The sequence below is a fragment of the Anomalospiza imberbis genome, chromosome 1, assembly GCF_031753505.1.
Source record: "Anomalospiza imberbis isolate Cuckoo-Finch-1a 21T00152 chromosome 1, ASM3175350v1, whole genome shotgun sequence".
In the NCBI taxonomy this organism is placed as follows: Eukaryota; Metazoa; Chordata; class Aves; order Passeriformes; family Viduidae; genus Anomalospiza; species Anomalospiza imberbis.
This window is the reverse complement of record NC_089681.1, coordinates 47,097,916-47,113,692: the sequence shown is the minus strand read 5'-3', so window position 1 is coordinate 47,113,692 and position 15,777 is coordinate 47,097,916. Positions and strand designations below refer to the sequence as shown.

The 15,777-nt window shown below is 41.4% G+C and overlaps 1 protein-coding gene across 3 annotated transcripts in view; it reads right to left on the bottom strand.

Annotated features, from left to right (window-relative positions):
- Positions 1–541: 541 nt before the first annotated feature.
- ANKRD29 (ankyrin repeat domain 29) overlaps positions 542–15,777 on the bottom strand; it is a 31,217-nt gene continuing 15,981 nt past the window's right edge. For all 3 annotated transcript variants that reach the window (XM_068190657.1, XM_068190664.1, XM_068190646.1), the window contains 6 exons: positions 15,678–15,776; positions 12,711–12,809; positions 6,846–6,944; positions 6,290–6,385; positions 5,109–5,207; positions 542–3,885 (listed from right to left, as the gene is read on the bottom strand). In XM_068190657.1, the coding sequence (XP_068046758.1) occupies positions 3,802–3,885; positions 5,109–5,207; positions 6,290–6,385; positions 6,846–6,944; positions 12,711–12,809; positions 15,678–15,776 (576 nt within the window). In that variant the 3' untranslated portion in view covers positions 542–3,801. The remainder of the gene's footprint in view (positions 3,886–5,108; positions 5,208–6,289; positions 6,386–6,845; positions 6,945–12,710; positions 12,810–15,677; position 15,777) is intronic.

Genomic DNA, 15,777 nt, shown 5'->3' with positions numbered 1-15,777 from the left:
GGTTGCACATCTGTTGTACTTGTGGCTGATGGGTGGTCACTAGGCTAATAGCACCTGCATAAATGTAGAAGGGATAGCAGGCTGAGCTTCTCGCTCTGAATGTGCAGAGAAGCAAACCTGAAATCAGTATGCTAGTGGAGTTTATTCTTTTTGGGTGTAAGATGGAGATTTAAAGGGAAAAGAAACCCCAAAACCCAACTCAGAAAAAAAAATCGTTGTGTTATTCTGTCCAATTTCTATTTCACATCTTTTTATTATATCTATCTTCATCCTGTCATCTATGAAATTATTTTTATTATTATAATTTCTAAATCTAAATGTCTAAATTTACTCTTTTCTGTTGACGTGAACTGATGAAGAGCTGCTGTGTTTCACTGGTCTGTGAATGAAATAATTTACTTCCTTGCTTACCTCAGTGATGCATTTTGGAACTTACAAAGATAATAATGTCTATAGAGCACTTGGGAAACCTTACACAAAAGGCACCACAACTATGCAAGGAACAATTGTCAATATTAGTGAATCACTTCAGCCACCAAGAGAAAAGAGGCATCCATTTTAATACAACAAACAAACCACAGCAGTATTTACTAACACTTTAAAGATAACAACAGCTACATAGATAAATACTAATAATTATTAAGGTTTCTTTGTGAAAACATTAATTGCATGGTGATAAACAGTATTGCAACTTTAGAGCCCATATACAGGCAGATTAAGCACCTTTGGGTTACAGGGAGCCCAAAACTGAAAACACCCCTCTCTCCAAAGGCTCCAAGATGAAATAAATGTTCCCAAAAAGAAGGTTTCCATGCCAGAAGTCTCATTTTGGTTGAATAGTGTCTTTGCTGAAGCTAGATTCAACTTCAGCCTGAATCAGGCAGACAAAGACTTCAGTGCCAGTTCTCCATGACAGCTCCCCCCAGACCATCTGTGTGCTGTATCAGCCAGCACTAACAAGAGGAAGAAGAGACCAACAAATCTCTCCCTTTAACCTGTGCTAGCCCCACATTTCAAATGTTGTTCAGAAATAGGAAAAGCCTGTTATAGCACAAGATCACTAAAAAAAAAAAAAAAAAACAAACCAAAACAAAACCAAAAACAAACAAACAAAACCTGGTAGCTGCATCCTCTCAGAAGGTCATCAGATGATCTGTGTGGGACACAGGGACCCAGGTGTTCTTCACATGTTTCAAGAGATCCCCAGCTGCAGTGACCATTCACAGAGGCAGCTGGACACAGGACTTGGAAAGTCCCACTCTAAGTGATGAGGAGCAGACATGCATCCTCCCATGGACAGGCATAGTTGAAGAAGCTCTTTGCTGAGTAACTGCTCCCTTTGGTATGAGAAAACTCTCCCAAGAAAACACACCTGGCAGAAAGGAAGGACCATCTGTAGATACCAGATACCTGTTTATTGCCTCAGCTTCCTTACTTCAGCTGTTGCAGGACCACTGTTGGCTTGCCTTGTCCCCTCTCCTATGCTCTGCTATCAGGAAAAAATAGGAGACCCTCATCAAAAATGGATGCTTCCACATTTTTAGGAGGACTGTGTGGTTATTACAGCCTTTGTGATATTTAAGAGTATTTATTGCATAGCTACTGAAGGCTTTCTAATGTTTATTCACTTCCTTTACAAATATGAAAGGGCTTTTCACCTTGAGAGTGTGGTTGTTGCCAGTTGTTGATCTGCAGAAAATTTAGGGTGAAAGTTCAGTATTGAGGCCAGGCTGCCCAGAGTCCCTCTACTGTTCTCCGAAATAGTATGCTCATCTTCAGCCCACTGGAGACTCCAAATAAACCTGTCTTCTCCAGTGTTGTTTGTTGAAGAAGTTAGAGTGCAGTCCCTTGTAATGCTGTGCAATTTAAGATCCCAATAAGGCTCTTGAGATTTCTGCATGCTTGATATTCTTTAGTATTTGCAGAACTTAACCCTGGATACAGTCATCCTTTAAGCATCTTGCATAATTCTTTGGTTCTGTACCAGTTCATCTGCAAGTTTCTGTTAGGCACAACATTAACTTAAAAATACAGCAGGATAAATTAGCAAAACAGATAAATTTTTCTTATTACATTGTTGGAAAACTTAAAGCTTTCCTATTTAATGCAGAATAGAAATTGAATAGGAATTCCAGCATGCAAGAAAAGGTACACCTGGTTCTGTTCTCTTCACCAGAACACTGACTTCTTACCTAACTTACTCACAAAAAGAGTAACTTTATAATTTGATAATTCATATGGCTAATTTGCAATACATAAACTACATTCATTTGTTTTAGCTTACAGCTTTCCTTTTAACTCACCAAAGCAAAAATGCAGCAGTTCAGCTGAAACATAGGCAGACATTTCTTAAGCAAGAATTATTTTGTGTCCTTACAATCTTCCTTGTCTTCAACTTGTAAAGCAATTCAATAATTTGCCAAGGTTAGAAAGTGGTGAAGTGCCTGGATTTATGTACTGAACTAACTTTTTACCTCAACTCACTGTAAATTAATCTCTAATGTTTTTGTGGCTACCAGGACATGGTATATACTGTTTATACTGCAGAAATTACTGGGTTTTAATGGGGTGTCTTAGAGCAATGTGGTTAAAACATAGCTCCTCACAAGCTGCCTGCAATTTGCACTGCCTTCCCCACACAGGCACTAGTAGCACGTCTAAGTGTCTTAACCAGAACAAAGGCCAAAACTGCTGTTCAGACTTCATTTTCTACATCTGCAGTAATTAGTGTGCCTGTTCAGGTATGGCTATGTGTAACCCTCTCACCAGCTGTTGAAACACCTGTACACTGAGCACTTCTCCCTTAGCTCCTGCCACACACCTGGGGAATGAGAGCTTTGCATAGTAGCTGTGGGTACATAGTGTCACGTTTCTGGGTGCAGAACATACAAATACCATTTGTGTAGCATCTGTGCAGTTTGTTGTGCCTGACAGCTGAGCTTCTGATGTACTTGCACCTGTGGAAAAATGCCCTTTTGGGCATGGCTGGTTTGCTCAGCAACCAGTCTTCTTCTACCCAAAAAATGCACACAGGGTTGGGGAAGGATCCCCATAATCTGCGTAGGCATCACAAAATAAACTGCTCCGCTGTGTTTCTGTTTCTGGACAGATTGGCAGATCAAGATGCTGCAATTCAGAGGATTTCCCCTTGCTTTTTATTTGGTTGTTAGCTTTTGGCATCCTTTGTAATACTCTTGATCATTTATGTGGAGCTTCATGTAATAGCAAGAAATGTTACCTCAGCCCTGGGCTGACAGGAGAACTTTTGCTGTTATGGTGTCTCCGGCAGCATCTCACCTCTAGTCTCACGTGGCACTTTGGAAGTAGAGAGGAATGGTCACTGTCAGCAAAGGGAGGGCAGGGGCGTCATGGGGCTGCTCCGTGGCCAGCTGAATCCAAACAGCTGGGTATCCTTCTGGCACAAGGGCCGAGTGCTCCCTACCCACGCTGTCACAGGTGTGTGGCCATGACAGAGTGGGGATGTGTGTGTAAAGCAGCAGGGGTGCTTGCCTGTGCCGGGATGCGTGGGGAGCAAACGTCGGTGCTGGGATTGGTGGGATCCTGGAGGCTGCGGTGCAGAGGCAGCTCCTGGGCCACCCCCTGCTCTCGTCACGGTCCCGCATTTAGCCATGCCAGGCAGAGGCCCCAGCCGTGGCAACCCTGTGGCAAGGGCCTGGTGCGTTCAGGGTGCGTGTACTGGACAGGCTAATCAGTTCTGCAAACTGTTCCAACCTAGGATTACTGTCATGCTACTTGTGGTCAGGGCACATCTCTGTCAAACTGCATCTGCCATGGGCTGCATTAGCTTTTCCTTTGCTTTTCCTTTGCACGAAGCAGTCGGAGGATGCGTTCATTTTTTGTTAGTTCTGCTGGCAATTCATTTGCCTGGAACAAAAAACCCTTGAGGTTAGAAATGAATGAGTATTTCCCAATCATGGTCGAAAGCATTACACTCTTGAGAAGATCATACTGATCATTATAATGATGTGGGTTTTTTCTAGTGTTGTCTTCACCACTGTTGAAGATATCTTAGGAAACCATCTTTCAGTGTTCAAGTCTCATTTAAGAAGTCTTCAAAACAATCCCAGAATGGAATCTGAGTGATAGCTTATTTTGTGCTGGCTATCCAGGCTCAATGCCCTTGGGCTCCCTTATGCTTCTGTCACAGAAGTAAAGGAGACCATAGCTGCTGATTTTTCGGGGGAGATGAGGCAGGTCCTTATGTACTAATGTCCATAAAACTCCAAGGGATGACTTAAAATATTGTTATGCTGTAAGGTTGGTAATAGAACATGAGTTTCTTTTTTTTTTTTTTTTTATTGAATACAATTTTGGTAACACAGATTATTTATGATGAAGCTGCTTCTGAAAATCAGTAATTCTGTCCTGCAAATATACTCTGTCATGCCATGAGGCATGTTGTTTACAAAAATAATAAAAAAAAATCAGTAGGAGAGGTTTCAGCCACACTTTCTTCTACTGCACACCCTGCTGCTGCAGATCATTATCAGTAGCAGAAAAATCTTGTACATTTTCAGGTTATAGTATAAACCCGAAATGTCTATTAACAGAGACTACTGTGTGAGTGGCATTAACTGTGTTGTCATCAATTGGAATGATGCAGAAATTAAAAGCCACAGATTTTATATTAAATGACCAAAATAGTTACAACGTATGTGCTGGATTACTTGTTTTACAAACTTTCACTCACCCAGAAGTCAGTTCTAGACCATTCATTTACAGCTTAACAAACCCATAGCAAACCCTAGCAGCAAATAGTTCAGAAACATGTCAGAAGAAGACATATTCACAGAAATTACGAAACATGTAATGTTAAAATACTTCATGGGATAAAACTGTGGTAAGTTTTCTATAGAAAAATTGCTGCTATCAAAAGAAAGCAAAACTAATTCAAAAAACTAACAGATCTATGTAAGATGTGGGAAAGGTGCATGTAATTTGGGATTTTTTTTTTTGGTTTTGTATTGGTAATACCCTGAATTCTACACAGAAAAATGGGCTGCCCCCACCTCGATGGCACACATGGCTCTACCGCTGAGCACTCCCCCTGTGCTCCTCGCTGGGGAGGGTGGCGAGCCAGGACCCACCTTGTTCCTCAGGCATGGATCCGCTCCTGCCTCAAGGAGCAGCGCCACTGTCCTCACGTTGCCACTCAGCACGGCTGCATGGAGAGCAGAGGTCCCATTCTAGGAAATGCCAGTGGAGGTGTTTGTACCATGCATGGGAAGAAAAGCAAAAGGCAGTGAAACACAAATGCTTGCAAAGAACAGACCTACGAGCAAGAAAGAAGTAACATGGGAGAGATTAGGTCGTCAAAGGCATAGGGTCTGATTTAGGGTGCTGGCAGCCTAGTGGGATGTGAAGGAGGTGGTTTTAAATGCTTTAATAAAAATTAAAAGAGAGTTAAGTTCACTTTACCACAAGTTCACTTTACCACGGCAGTATTTCCTTTTAATAAACATCCTTGGCAATAGATCAGAGGTGACATGAACACAGCACGTGTTTCTGCCTGGCAAAATCAGTCATTAACAAGTGAAACAGAAGCACAAGCAGTAATGGAAGCCATCTGTGCATTTTATCTTCTCTCTTTGATGATTAATGGCCTCAGTGTCAGGCAGCTGATAGGTGGGGGGTTTTATGGCTGGCCTTTTGTTTGTGGTTGCAAACTGACAGTTCAAATATGTGTGGAAGCTATTTCATACTCAAAATTAACAACTAAGTTGATGCCACCTCCATTTTCAAGTACATTAAGTTTGCCAATCATTTGCATGCACAGAGGCTATCAAAGTATGTGATTTATAGACATATAAAATTAGGTTAGCCATTTAAAAGCAGCTTCCAAATAGCTGTTATTTTCCAAGTCGCTTTACAAATTCAGAGGAAAACAGAATCAAGTAGAGAATCTGCTCACAACAGATCTTTTAGGACACTATTTTGCTGACTATATGCAATAGAAAGCTGGGTAAAATGTTAAAACTGAACAGTCATAAGAGTAATCTATTTACAGTAGAAATAAAATCAAGTGACAAAAAGCAGAATTTCTTCTATGACACAATGTGCTTCCTCATTCCAAGAATTAAATTCACAGTTTTATTTTAAAAGATTTGTAAGTGGCATTAAGGCTAAAAAAGATAATTTTTTTTTTCTTGACTTTTTTGGCTCAAACTCCTATCATCTTCCACTAGAGTAGTCATAAATGACAGATTTTTCATCAGACCCTTTGTTTTCTTGTGTTCTGCGTAAAAAATCTCTGTGTTTCACTACTAACCTTCAGCAGGCCAAGTGTGGGAGAGAATTTCAGCAACTCTTCTATCACATTGTTGTAGCCTTTAATGGCAGCCTTCAGTAAAGCAGTGGTACCATCCTTTAAAAAAAGAGGAATGTCATAAATGTCTTGCCTGCATTCCCCTTGCAGGGGAAGCTGGAGGGGAAGAAAAGCTGGAGGGAAACGCCAGCTCTTCCCGTGCATCTGAGAGTCTCCTCTGCTCATCGCCTTTGAGGGGGCACCTCCACAACATGTGCTACTGGTTTTTGGCTACATGGAGGATTGTTCCTCTGGCAGGTGAAAACGTCAGGATAAAATGAACCAGTGACACCACATACCATCTTTGTCTCTCAACTATGTGGACATTTCCATTCCCTTATTCCAGAAGGTACCTCCAGGAAGCTGTCCCAGACATAATGGAAAAAATGAAACCTGTGGTGGGATTTGCAATGTGACAAACAGGACTCTGGAGGCACCAAGCCTCCATCCTGGCAGACTTACAGCCCCCCAAGTGAGGCATGAAGCTGCAGCACAGGGTGCAGGAGGAAGTGCTACTCACATCCCGTGCGGCGTCTCGCTCAGCTCCCCGGAGCAGCATCACTCGCACCACTTCGCTGTGACCCATCTGCGAGGCAATCCACAAGGGAGCTGTCCCGTCCTGCAAACAAAATATGACTGCTGATGGCTTCACTTCAGTGCCCTCTGATATTTTACTGCCCAAGCCTACTGGAATTGATGTACTTCAATTACTCAATCAGATCCTACAGGGAGACAAATGCAAAGCTGTGTCCAAACCCATGTGGTAGGTTGGTGTATTAAGTTAGGACTGCTTCTGTTTGTGGAGTAGAGCCCCCTTTACTGCCTTCTCTTGCATAGTTTGCCAGAAATGTGCATTGCTCTGTGAAATTAAAGCACAGTAAGGCACCAGCCATGCCTAAAATACACAGGGAAGTTTGAAACATAAGGGCTAAAGGTATCCTGTGTACTTTGAACTCTCGGTGATTAGATGGGACAGAGGATACAGACAAACCTCAGCATGCACAGGCAGATTCTGCAGCCGGGTGCCTGCCCATAGGGAGTGAAAGTTGTTTACAGAAGCTAGGGAGCAATGCAAGGTGATCACCAACTTTCAGTATTAAATTACATTGTTCACCCTCAGAGAATTGGGTAAAAACATCCTGCCTTACAGTGAAGCTAAGTATTTCACAAATTTTATCTTCAAAACAAGGCAGTTATCAAGCAATCCAGCATGAAAAAATCTGCTTTGGAAAAGTCCTATGCAATCATTATTTGAGCACAAAACCTCAGAAAATGCACATTCACAGTAAGCTAAACTTTGCAATGGATTTGCCTCCCAAAGACAAAAGTGAGTTGAAGCACTAGAAGTATTTCACACTGCAAGTAGAATTTAGTTTTTGATTCTAAATGGCCTGATTCTCCAGACTGCAGGGGAACTCCAGCAGTTATGTGGTGCCAAAATGATTCATGAGCCTTTAAAAAAGGCTTTTCCTATATGGTCTTTAATGCAGAAGTGAGGCCCCACAAAGCAGGGTGCCTGCTTCTGTCTTTAGGGCTTGCCAGCTCCCCTCACCACCCTCTGCAGCCTGTAGGCTTGACTTGAAAGAGGAAGACAAACTAAACTGAGACTTCAAAAACAGCCTTAATGAGAAGAGTCATGAGAAATCAACTTTTTACATTAAATAGGATATTGCCACCTTGATCAAAGAAATAATCTCGCTTCCCAGTGCCACCTGAAGATTCCTATGACATGCAACCCAGAAAACTGTTGTTGAATCAGTTCTCTGCTTTCCATGGACTAGTGAATTTATGCTTTGAAAGAAACAGAAAAGTTATTTCTTCCTTTGATATAGTAATCTGGGCATCCCTTTTTCTGATTCTGAGAAGGAACAAATGCACATCCTGAGATCTTCAGTACTCTCAGACGGTGAGGAAGGTGACCTTTGCCCACCCTTGTATAATTTCTCTATATATTAACTCACTGAAACTAGTGACAGAACTCACTCTGGTATATAACCTGTTAATATGAGTGTTCTTTGTGATACAAAAATAACAAAGGCTGTCTTGTATACAGAGTATATGATGTTAGTTTGATGGCAAAAACTGTCCATCTCCAATGTATTTATTTTAGTGTTTTCCCTACCAGAAGCTGACACTTCATATTTTTCTAATCTCCCCCACCAGAGGGCTCTAGAAAATAACAATAGGTGCATTGAAAAAGCTGTAAAACTTGGAAAATATCTGAGAGCAGCCTGCACCATTTAATCTGCATGAAGAACCAATGCTGTACAAATCCACGCTTGTATTTACACAAGCAATGAAAACACAAGCTCTGCATAGGAAATAAAGCAGCTTTTGTTTACTCACAGTGAAGTTTGTAGGAACAACCCCTATTTTCAGGTATAAATGAAAAGGAGCAAAAGGACATGCAAATGTTGGGTAATATCACTGCTACCATTAATTGTCATTAATACTATTGCTGTCAGACATTATCCTCAGCACCTCAGCTGTAGGATAGAGACAAAAGTACATTACGAGGAAGAGTGGCTGTATTGAAGGACTTAGCCTGAAGAGAAGAAAGATAGTGAAGATAATGATGAACTCACATTGACTATGGTCAGCTTCTTTCTCTTAAGCAAACAGCATCTAGCACTCAGGTTTATGCAAATATCTATGATATTTATATTGAGTAGATGAGCTTTCTGTCCATTTATAAATTAGTGAACGACACAAAGCAGATACTACATTTTATTAAGAGGTCACATGTGACTTCATGTGTAAACAGATATTAGGGCTTGGAGATGAGTCAGGAAGAAAGTGAGCACAGTTCAAAAGCTACTTTCCTTTCCTTGTCCCTCTGCCCACCCAGCAGACTGCAGATCACTACATTCCTAGAATAATTTTAACTATCCCATATGTTTGTAAGGTGTTATTTTTTTCCGCATTTAGTTACTAGCTAGTATATATGGAAAATATTTTATTATATCCAGCAGCCAGAAGATCCAAATAAACTCTGACTGAAATAATTAATGTTATTAGATATTAGATAGATATTAACTAATAGAGATAGATATTAACTAATATATATAGCTATATATATATATTAACTAATAGATATATAACTATAGATGTAGCTATTAACTAATGACTTCATCTTGCAGCTTTGAAGCTCAACTTTTGCTTATGGCTTGAAATTTTAGAAAAGGCCAGATTGGGGTGGGAGGTGAAAGACCCTTCAGATTTCCAGTAGGTATTTCCAGGGGCAGACAGCCCCTACTCTCAGGCTACTCAGTGTCATATCCTCCACTGCTCTGCCCATTAGTCCACTTGCACTACTACAACTTATTTGCCAATTCTTGCTTGCTGAAGTGCACCCTATATAGATTTACTGGCTTACGTGTATGCGTAATTGCATAACAAGTACTAAGAAAGAAGTCATTAATTTTCAGGTTATTTTGAATCTGCTTAGCCAGGCAGAATAAAGCCTGTTGGGACACAGATTGCCGAAACAGCATTGGCAAAGAATGTTACGGCTTTGTTTTGTAAGTTGAAGAAGCATAGAAACATCTCAGACATTGCGCCCAGCTCTGTCTAGACAAAAAGATGACAAAAGAATTCCTGCCCAGCTTCTCAATTTTGGCGAGAGCAGAAGGCAATCACAACCCAAGGGAAAGGACATTGCCAGGGAGGAAACTTTCCAGGAAGCTTCACTATTTGGTCTTGTGAGAGCTGAAGGGCTTGCACGTGGAAAGCCAGGACCATCCAAAATGCTCTGTGATGTCAGAAATACCCCTATGGGACAGGAGGTGGGACACCAGACTAAGGGGACGTGGTACCCATCACAGCAGCAGGAGGAGACATAAAAGGCAGACACCTGTGTGCAGGTCCGTGGATTAAGCCACCAAATTCCCCAGGCAGAGAGGAAAACTTGGACACCATGAGGAAGGAGAAGATGAACTCACACCAGGCACTCTGCAGCCCTGTGTTTGAGGTAACGTTGCCTGGAAAAGTTTTTTACCACAGTGAGAGCAATGCAGCTCATAAACGAGAATGAGAGTTGTCTGGCATCAAAACTGCCCCTTCTAGAGCTGCATTCCTCATGACCAACACACCCCCTCCTAACAAAGTACAAATCCATTTGTTAGTAAGAAAGAGACTGAAGTTCATCCAACCATTACTTGACTAATTAAACAGTAAAAATGTTCCATTTGTTAAGGAAATATTTCAGATTACAGTGGGCTCAAATACAAATGCCATGCACTTATCCAGGCAAAATCTTAGCAGGGATCGGAGGTACCCTCAAGCAAAGAAGGTCTGTCCTGATGGAGATGAAACAGAAGAGCCAGGAGGAACATTCACACAGACACAAGTCTTTGTCTCAACTAAGATTTAAAATTGCCTCGTGAAACATTGTGTTGCAGAAATTGGATTAGAGAGCTAAAGAAATAATGTCAGAAAGAATTAACTGCATTATAATTACAGACAGCAGAATGCAGTTTTAATGGCAACAGGGTTCAGCCAGATCTAGAGTTCTCTAACCCTATTTTGACTTACTCAAAAAGCATTAATGCATACCTTGGTCTCTCCTTCTACATTGAAACTTTAGACTTAATTAACAGCTTTTAACATTTCTTAAGCTTTTCCTAGGGACACAGTGTGGAGGCAGCCTAGGAGTAGCTAATGCACCAATCCAAGGGGTAGCTGCCAGCACAGTTCTGGCGCTCAGAGGTGGGGCTAGGGGCAGCAGGAAATCTGTTTCAGTTAAGGCCCTTAAAATACTAATTCTCTTTCCACAGCTAGGAGTGTGCACAGACCTACACATGGAGCAGAAGCATATAGATCAGTGTCTGTTGCCAGGCCATGATCTGTCAGGCTTTTGGTGCAGATGAAAGGAAATACTGAAAATACCTGGCAGAGCTTGTCTCATGCAACGTTGTCCACTGTTATTAGAGTTTTCACACTCATTTGCTCTTGCCTGCTGCTTTTTCACTTGCTGCAGTCAGCCACCTGGCTGACATGCATGATTAATTACAAGGAAAAGACCTTATCCCATCAATTTCAAATGTGCAGTGAAGACCCAGGATAGCTACCTTGCCTGCAGGGTATCAGCAGACCACAGGCAAGGGTCTCTCAAAGCAGGTAGAGATTCCTGAGAAGCTCCATCTCGAACCAGACATTTCTACATGCTGGGTGTAAAGCTAGCTGTGCAACTCCACCTCTGGCTGCTTAGGCACTGATTTTAGAGTCAAGAAACAGCTAAACAATTAAGAAACCCTTGTATTTGGAAAGAAAGAGAGCTTTCATACATGTCTCTGTATACCACTTATGCTTACCTATCCCACAGTTGGTTTAAAACCTAGAAAGCCCCTTGCACCCTTACCTAACTCCAACATCCAGTGATGCACAGTGGATCCAGCCCCTGACCCCCTAGCAGGGATCTCTGAACCAGCCACAAATCTAGCTCACACTTCCCATTTAATGATCAAACAACAGCCCTACTGCTTGCAGAGGAGCTAATTTCACGCTTACAGCTGCCACTGGTTGTATGTGTTGGCAGCATCAGGCCCACTAGAGTAACTAGCTGGAAATGGGGAGAAAGGCTTTCCATATGTATCAAAAACTTACAGAGATGAAGGCAACACTCATGCTTGAATTTCAGAGTGCACAGGATTGATGCAAAGTAAAACAAACAAATAAACAAAAGTTAAACTAAAAATAAAAGCATTTGTCAAAGATAAACTTTGACACCAAAGCCATGTCTGAAGGTCTGGAGATTTCAAATTTAGTACTGCCTCCTCCTAGAGCACCCAGATTTTCAAAAGCTGTTCAAACATTTTTTATAAGAACTCAGGGATGTTGTAGGCCGTGTAGACCTTCAAAAGAAATGTACAACACAAACAAATTGATAGTTGCAAGAGGTGGTGCGAGGCCCTTACATCAACATTCCATACAGCTGGAGGGTTTTATTTTGATTTAGCTTGGTGCCTGACCCAAACATGCATGTGGTTCAAACCCGTTTCAAGGAGTGGTTTGATCTGCTCTAGAATCATAGCATCATTTAGGCTAGAAAAGACCTCTGAGTCCAACTGCCAAGTCCACCACCGAACCATGTGCCCAAGTGCCCCATCTACACTGTCTTTTAAAAACCTCCAGGGATGGTGGCTCATAGGGTGTGATGTGTAGATGTGGAGCAGAGCTTTCAGTTTCAGTTCTTTCAGAAATGACTAAGATATTGACTTCAAAATCATGTTACCAATCTGAACTAAAACACAGAATGTTGACACAGCCACAAACTGCCTTCCAATGAAAAACCTCCACAGGAACCCAATGCCTGGAGAAAATTCCATTGTTAATTTTCATAACCATAAAATCAGAACCCAGCTGTGCCCTGAAGTGTTGATCATACCTGTCGTGGCTGGTTAACCTTTGCTCCTGAGGAAAGCAGCAATCGGATGACATCCAGATAGCCTCCTTGTGCCGCCAGGAAAATTGCAGAAGCTCCATCCTAAGAATAAACACATCAGCCTTACACTGCATTGAAGTGATGCCATTTTTCCATACAAAAACAAATCAAATTGAATTAAGTTCTCAGCCTTTAGTCATTATGCTTTGTAACAGCAGATATACAGCCATGCTCAAGAAATAACTACCAAAATGCACAGTCTAGTTCATAATAAACTGCAGAAAGATTTTCATTCAGTATGCACAAATAGTGGCTCCCATTATATATCAAATCCATCATTAAATCCTGTGTCTGAAATACTAAGAGTCTAGTTCTTTGAGGCATTAAGATACATAACTAGAAATTAGCTCCTGTACAGCAATAGAAGTTCATTTAGCGTTCATATGCTCATGCATATGTGTTCTGCTACATGGATACATGGTGGAGACATGTCAGGTACTTTGCAAGACTGCAAACCCCACCACTGAAGGCTGCCCTTGAGGCTGAAGGAGTAAGGCCTGTGCCATACTACTGTGCCACCCCAGAAACCACCATGCTTCTGCTCTGGCACATCTTGTAGAAGAGCCTTCACCTGTAATATGGTAATCTAAAAGTATTTCGTAGCCATATCAGAACCAGAATTTTCCTGCAAAAAGCTTGTGAAAGAATAAATTGTGAACAAATACAGGGTTTTATTTTTCTTTGACATGTGTTTCATGTGCAGATAATCTCAGAATTTTACGTCAGAGAAACCCCTTCCATAGGAAAAAAATTAAGTCATATTTAATTAAATATTTTTGATGGAACATTTTCAAACAGCATTATAATCCATCTAACCAACTATAAGCAGAAATCTGTACTGACGGTGGGACAGGTGTTTACCCATCCTACATCCACAGCACCAAGCACAGGATGTGCTAGGACAAGTCTTCCCAGGAGGTGAGAAGCTTTTCATTTAAATAGAGACAGGAATTAACCCCTTTACCACATCTCAGATGTGCAAATACACCTCTCATGCCAACTCAGGCATGTGCTTATCACAAAATACAGGGCATTTTAGTGAAAGCCTGCTGTTGACCTTGTTGGCATATCACTGTGTTGAGACTAAATGCTGCTGTCTGCAGAGAGAGTATGCACAGCTACTCCTCTAGCTGAAAAACTCAGCACAGACTTGGTGAAGCATGAGCTGAATATAGTGCCCCAGGGACTGAATTTAGGATGTTTGACATTGATTTCAAGACAAATGTCCTGGAAAACAAAAGAGGTGTCTGCTAGAACTATTAATGCCTGTCCCTGGGCCCTCTGATGGGCTGTTTTCTCTGGTTGCTGTGTGAGTAGATGAAAAAATCTGGCAGTACCAGAGCCTTTGCAGGCTTCCTCCAGATGCAGAGAACACTTCAATTTAGAAAGTAAACAAGGTTGTGTAATACTAAAAAAACTCTTTATTGTAGGATCAATCAAGATGGAGAACCTTGCATTCACTGATACCTATTTGATTTGAATGGATGCTGTATTGAGAATGCTGTTGTGAGGCTATAATGCATTTCTGCAAGAAATACTATTTAGTTAGAGTATTCTTTTGTCTCTCGCCCTCCTGACTCCTCACATGAGTCAATTTAAGATTAAAACATTGATCTTGATGGTTTTAGGAGGAGTATCCAAATGTATGCTCAAAATCCCTCCCATTTGGCTGCCAGTGAAACTGCCACCGAGGTACCACTTGACAAATGCAGCTTGGCCCATAAAAAGAGCTAGACAACATTTTTTTTTTTTCAAGAGATTGTATTCTTATTTTTTAACACAACTCTTTCTCACTGGCTTTTCCCAATATCTTTGAGCAATAAAAGTACATTTTAAACTCCAGTTGCAAACATTGCTCATTTCCAGAAGAGACAACAAGGAAATTATTTTATTGCCTTGACCTCTGGGTAAGAGTCTGCAGGTGTGGCAGCATAGCTATTTTTAAACTGAGTGGCAGCCCCTGGGATTAGCCTGCAGAGGGATGAATCATTGCCCTCAGATCAGAAAGACAATTTGCACAACAGCAAGGGTGGAACAACCTTATTTATAAATGAGGGGTGAGGCAACACTGAGGTGGGGATCCCCCTATGACCACTTCTGCAGTCACCAGCTCTCAGCTCCCCTACAAGCCAGTAGGGAGTGCAACAGCATCCTGCAGATCCAAAGCCAATGAAAACAGCTGAAAAAACTCATACATCTTGGAGAAACAACTTCTTCTTTGTCAGTCTCGAGTGCCCTGGGGTAGGAAAGTTTGGGGTGGGAAGCAGAGGCAAAATCTGCTACTCGTTTCTTTTTAATGCTGAAAAGCTCAACTTATCTGTGTCTCTGTTGGAATAAATTAAATCCAGAGCTTCATTGGTTCAATCCAACTTTCAGAAAAGTCAACTAAACAACATCAGTTCAGCCGTTTTAACCTTACTTTGCCCAAAACTCTGGCAAACTGGAGATTCACAAATACCAAATAACATAATTATAATTGATATTTTAAAAATTGCTTTGAAGTCATTTAAAGATTTTAATTTTTGCTATTCATTCTGGCAGAAAATGAATGTACTTCAGAGGCTCTAGAGCTAGTCACTCATCTGCAAATCATGGTAGAACATGACATGCTCTTTCATCCAAGGCTAACGGGTAGCACAAGTCTGTTCCAGATTTGGTGCATATCCTCCATACAGATCATGAACCAAAAGGCAGCCAAAGAATCTTTTCTGATTTTGTGTTACTTCTCTCAGCATCATGAAAAGCAGACAGTTAACAAAATCCACATCTTAGAGGAACAGAGTACTATAAAACTGCAGTGTTTGGCAAATGCCTGTCAGTGCTGGAGCCAGGGTGTCTGCTGTTGTCCAAGCAACAGCACATTTGTTCCACCACCACCATTGTCAATATTGTGTGTGTCAAATAACTCACATAGAGTTGATCGTGAATATTGGCGCCGTGCTTCAGCAGAGTTTCCACTACTTTTGCATGCCCGTACTGACAGGCAGCCAGGAGAGCTGTGCCTCCGTCC